We start from the raw sequence: 4,763 nt of genomic DNA, 5'->3' as shown, positions 1-4,763 counted from the left end.
TATCCGAGGTAAAGTAGGAGTAGCCAAAATTGAAGGAAATATGAGAGAAAATCGGTTCCGGTGGTTTGGACATGTGCAAAGAAGGCCTACTGACGCTCCAGTTCGAAAATGTGACTACGGGACAGAGGTTCAGGGCCGAAGGGGTAGAGGAAGACCTAGGAAAACTTTGGAAGAGACCCTAAGAAAAGACTTGAGTACTTGAATCTAACGGAGGACATGACACAAAACCGAGCGCAATGGCGTTCTAGGATTCATATAGCCGACCCCACTTAGTGGGAAAAGGCTTTGTTGTTGTTGTTGTTGTTGTTGTCCTGTATGCAGGAAGAAATTGTATTGTTCATGTAATCTGGTTTTTATTGTTGTCCGTTTTATGGTGGGGGACAACTTAACCGAAGAGATTGCATTTTGTTGAGGAGATTGGGTAGGCAATTAAAGCATTCCTTCTTATGCACCATAATGGTGATGAAATAAAGATCCAAATTTGGTTGAAGAAGAGAGGAGGGGGGGGAGTGGGCATGGGAAGAACTTATCCTGTGTGTAAATTTAGGCCACATTTTTTGAAGATAATTTTTTATTACTGTATGCTCAGAATATTTTAAAAGGCATTTGACTAAAAAAATGTAAGAATTTTGTATCTAGCTACTAACATAAGGAAATGATGTTTTAAACTTTCAGTTTTTGAATGCTGATTCTGCATATTTGCTTTAATCTGTTTACCATTTGGTATAAGGATTTGTACAAGAGCAGCTGCGACAATCGCCTTACTGAGATCATAGAAAGGGCCTCTGCTGATAGATGTGAGGTATATGCTGCAGGATACTTGAGCCTAAGCGCATATTTGCATTAATCTTTAGCTACCGTCTTGACTTAGTGAATACTACTTGAATCTAGGCTGAGTCCCTGGCTAAGAAATATGAAGAGAAATACAAACAAGCTGGAGATGTAGCTGCCAAGCTGACTATTGAAGAAGCCACGTTTCGTGATTTACAGGTAGCTTTCACCACATATAAATTTGTGGACAATTAGTGACCCATGTTGTGTGTTTGCTTTTGCTCATTCGAAGATCAAAGTGTTAAGTGTTTGCTATTCATTTTATCTGAATCATAATTGCCTGAACATGTGAGATGGCGTGCTTTTATTTTTTATGAGATAAGTGCCAATAAAAATTCAAAAACAAGCATGAGTAGGACATTTTTCTTTTAGGAGAAACAAAAAGAAAAATATTTTATAATTTTTAGGCCTGGTGGGAGGGATAGATAGCTGATGACAGAGAGAAAGTAGTGTGGGAAAATAGAATCAGTTGAATGGTCATACCCCAAGTGGTGTATTCTTTTTATTATCATGGAGTGAGTATCTTACGTGATTTATATGCAGGAGAAGAAAATGGAGCTAAACAGGGCAGTTGTCAAGATGGATCGAGAAGGTGATGCTGATGCGCACTTCAGGTACCTTTGCACAATCTTGCTGTTTAAAAATTACCTTTGCTCAACTTGTCTTAAGACCGTTTCCAACTGAAATTTTCAGGATCGTGTTGATCACATCCAATTAGATCTTGATGGGCTTGTGAAAACTCTCAATGAGCACTGCAAGAATATGGACTAGGCGGAAAGCCTACAACATTAACTGAGCTTCCCTTTGGTACGTTGATCTCTTTCCTTAGCTAATTTCTTGGGAGTCTAAGAATCATATCAATAATGATAAGAATACTTCCATTAGCTTATTCTTTATCAAACTATCTGATGGATTGTAGATAGAACACATTGTTGTTGGATATACTTTTGCTTTGGGTTTGTCAAATTATTTCAATTTATTAATGGCATTGCCTTTCTAGAACCCAAAAGTCATTCTGTTGTTAAATTATCAAAATCCTACGCAGAAACCCTTATTTTCACTATTGTAATCTTTTCGTGATCACTCTGGTTTGTTTGATTACCATTATTCGAATTCAATGAAGCGTTTCATGAGTGTGTCATTTTCTTTTTCGTTATTGTTCACTGCTGCGGTATTTGTACTACATTGCATTTTGTAATCTGAAATTTTATTTTATTTTCATATAGGCTGGCAACCTGGCATCCAAGAAGGACCTGCTGACTGGGATGAGGATTGGGATAAGTTTGAAGACAAAGGTATGCCAAAATTAGTTATTATAGGTCCAGTATTGTCTCTGAGATAATAAAATTCTGGTAGCACTTAGATTCCTTTTACCTAATCACCTCGTGGTAAATGGATCATATTGCCTGCTGTTTGTAGTTTCTTTGTCATCTGGTTGTGGTTTGCCAACCTGTTTATGATTTTTAACTATTTGAGGTGACTGATTCAGAAGTTTAATTGTCAGGATTTGCTTTTGTCAAGGAGCTCACTCTTGATGTGTTAAATGTCTTGGCACCTCCAAAAAAGAAATCATCATCACTTCAGAAAGAAAAAGCTCTCCCAGTTGAGAATCCAACAACTGCTGCTTCACCTGAAGTTGATGTTAAGACAGAAAAGCCTCAAAGTGCGGATGCCAACCAAATCAGGACTGGGTCATCAGACTCATCACAAGGAGGTGGCTTTTCCCAGAAGAGCTGCCCTTTTACTTTCGACGATTTTGTTCCTAGGACACCACTCTCAGCCTTCAATTCAGGATATTCACCGCCAAGGTACAAGGATAGTTCAGAACCTTCATTTGACACCTTCTCTAGGTTTGATACGTTCAGAAGCACACAAGATACTGGATTTTTTCCTCAACCAGAAACATTCGGAAGATTTTGAGTTTATGCGCAGCAATAGAGAGTTTTCCAACATTTGATGACATCCCAGACCCTTTTGGCTCTTCGGTGCCATTTAGGTCATCGCTGGACAGTCAAACTCCAAGAAGAGACTTGGACCCCTTTGGATCTTCAGGGCCATTTCGGATGGCACTCGACGGTCAAACTCCAAGAAAAGACTTGGACCCATTTGGGTCTTCAGGGCCTTTCCGGATGACAATGGAGACTCCGAGAAAAGACTACTCACTGGAGTGCATTTTAACCGGGTAATTGTTCTGCATTTTTTTGTATCTGCTAGTCTCCGTTCCAAGCCTTTCTATCGTGGGTGGGATGGGTGATGAGGCGATATTATATTATATATTTTACCCTATTTTAGTATTAATTTATTGATTATTTTGGTAGAATTTTGATACTTTATTATATATTTACAATGTAGGACATTTGACTTCCATTGGAGAAAAATGTGATCAAACGGATGAATTTTGGAGTGATTCCAATTGGAGGATGTTTATGTGCCTTTCAAAATGATTGTATCAAAATTCTAGATTTTTCTACCAAGCCGTTTGACCGTGGCGATGAAATAAATGTCCAGCGGGCAGCTTTCCTAGATTGACATTTCTAGACGTTTTGGGTATTTTGGAGGTCAATATGGCGTATTTTGAGAAAGATTCCTTGTAAAAATTTGTAGGGAACGTCTTCAGCTTTATAAAGAGACCTTTTGAGACCAAATCGGAGTTGATTTGGTCAGTCATAAGATTGATTTTATGAGAATTCCGAATTTTAGTTCAAATAGGAAACCTTTAATTTTCTGTTTTATTATTTTATTATGTTTCGTAGTTTTATTCTAAGACCTTTTAGGGTTTTATTTTGTATTAGTATAAATAAGATATTTAGCTATTAGGGTTAAGGGGGAGAATGCACCCATTTTGGCTTTAGAGAGTTTTTGACGATTCAAGTTTACTTTCAAGGTGTTTTCTATTATTGTTTTTAATAATATTTTATTTTATGATTATTCGTAACTAGTTTTGTTTGCTAGGGCGAGGCCACGAATCTTAACAAGAATACGTAGTTTCTTTTCAATTTGCTTATGATATTATGCATGCAAGTTTTGAGTTATTAATCAGTGTGTTTTAAACTATCTAATTGTCTTAATGATTGGCTACCATTAGGATATTTAGAAAAGTAATTTGATTCAATTTTGGCGGAGGGTTGTCCTTGAAATTGGCGCTAGCTTCTTGTGGTTAATATGTATAACTTCTTAGGATGGATGACACGTCTTAAAGGTTATATGGTTTTTTTAGAAGGTTTTCACAAAACTTAATGAGTTTGGCATGTTCATATTCGATTTAGACGCCACAGACGGGTTGCATGTTATATATATGTTTTATGTTGGAGGTTCCAAGTAGGGCATACTCTAGGAAAACTAACCTTCAAATATGCATGTGTAATTCATAAGTAATTGGAAGAACTACATAGGATTGTTAAGGTGACGACAAAACCCTAGTGCTCAAATTTATTTTCAAAACTATTTTCGTTTGTTTTCTTTACTTTCCCAATTTATTTATTTGTTTTTAATTAAATTCGTTTTTAATATTTTAGGTCATAAAATCAACATCTTCCAAAATTTGTTTTCAAATAATTAATTAAGATTTGGTTTGGAGAACGACCTTGCTTGAGCCGTTTATACTACAACTACCTTGTTTTCTTGCAAGTATTTTTAAGTGTTTTTTATCCCTACTTTCGCAAGTGGTAAAAATACCTATCAACGGGCCTTGTGTTTTATGATTGAAAACACTGAGCTTATGTATCTTTTGTGTTTCATTTCTTTGTGTATGCATCTCGTTTGTTCTTCATTCTTTTTTTTCCCTTTAGCTTGTTGCGCGACGTATAATTTTTCTCCTTAATTTTGGAATGTTCCTAGTCCTATTGAAGCGAAGACCCCTATTGTATTATTAAACATGTGCCTTTCTTTTTTCGGCCTTAATATGAACATTACTTCCTTGCAAAAGAAATTTG

The 4,763-nt window shown here is 36.4% G+C and overlaps 1 protein-coding gene across 1 annotated transcript; it reads left to right on the top strand.

Annotated features, from left to right (window-relative positions):
- Nucleotides 1-312: 312 nt before the first annotated feature.
- LOC103420087 (uncharacterized) lies at nucleotides 313-3,354 on the top strand. The gene is made up of 7 exons (XM_070822342.1): nucleotides 313-802; nucleotides 892-990; nucleotides 1,375-1,445; nucleotides 1,525-1,638; nucleotides 2,058-2,126; nucleotides 2,336-3,013; nucleotides 3,184-3,354. The coding sequence occupies exons 1-4, from the start codon at nucleotides 683-685 to the stop codon at nucleotides 1,547-1,549; spliced, it is 315 nt and encodes a 104-aa protein (XP_070678443.1). The 5' UTR covers nucleotides 313-682; the 3' UTR covers nucleotides 1,550-1,638; nucleotides 2,058-2,126; nucleotides 2,336-3,013; nucleotides 3,184-3,354.
- Nucleotides 3,355-4,763: the final 1,409 nt, after the last annotated feature.

This window comes from Malus domestica, chromosome 05, assembly GCF_042453785.1.
Source record: "Malus domestica chromosome 05, GDT2T_hap1".
Taxonomy (NCBI): domain Eukaryota; kingdom Viridiplantae; phylum Streptophyta; class Magnoliopsida; order Rosales; family Rosaceae; genus Malus; species Malus domestica.
The sequence above is the reverse complement of the archived record's forward strand: the minus strand, read 5'-3'. Positions and strand labels throughout refer to the sequence as shown.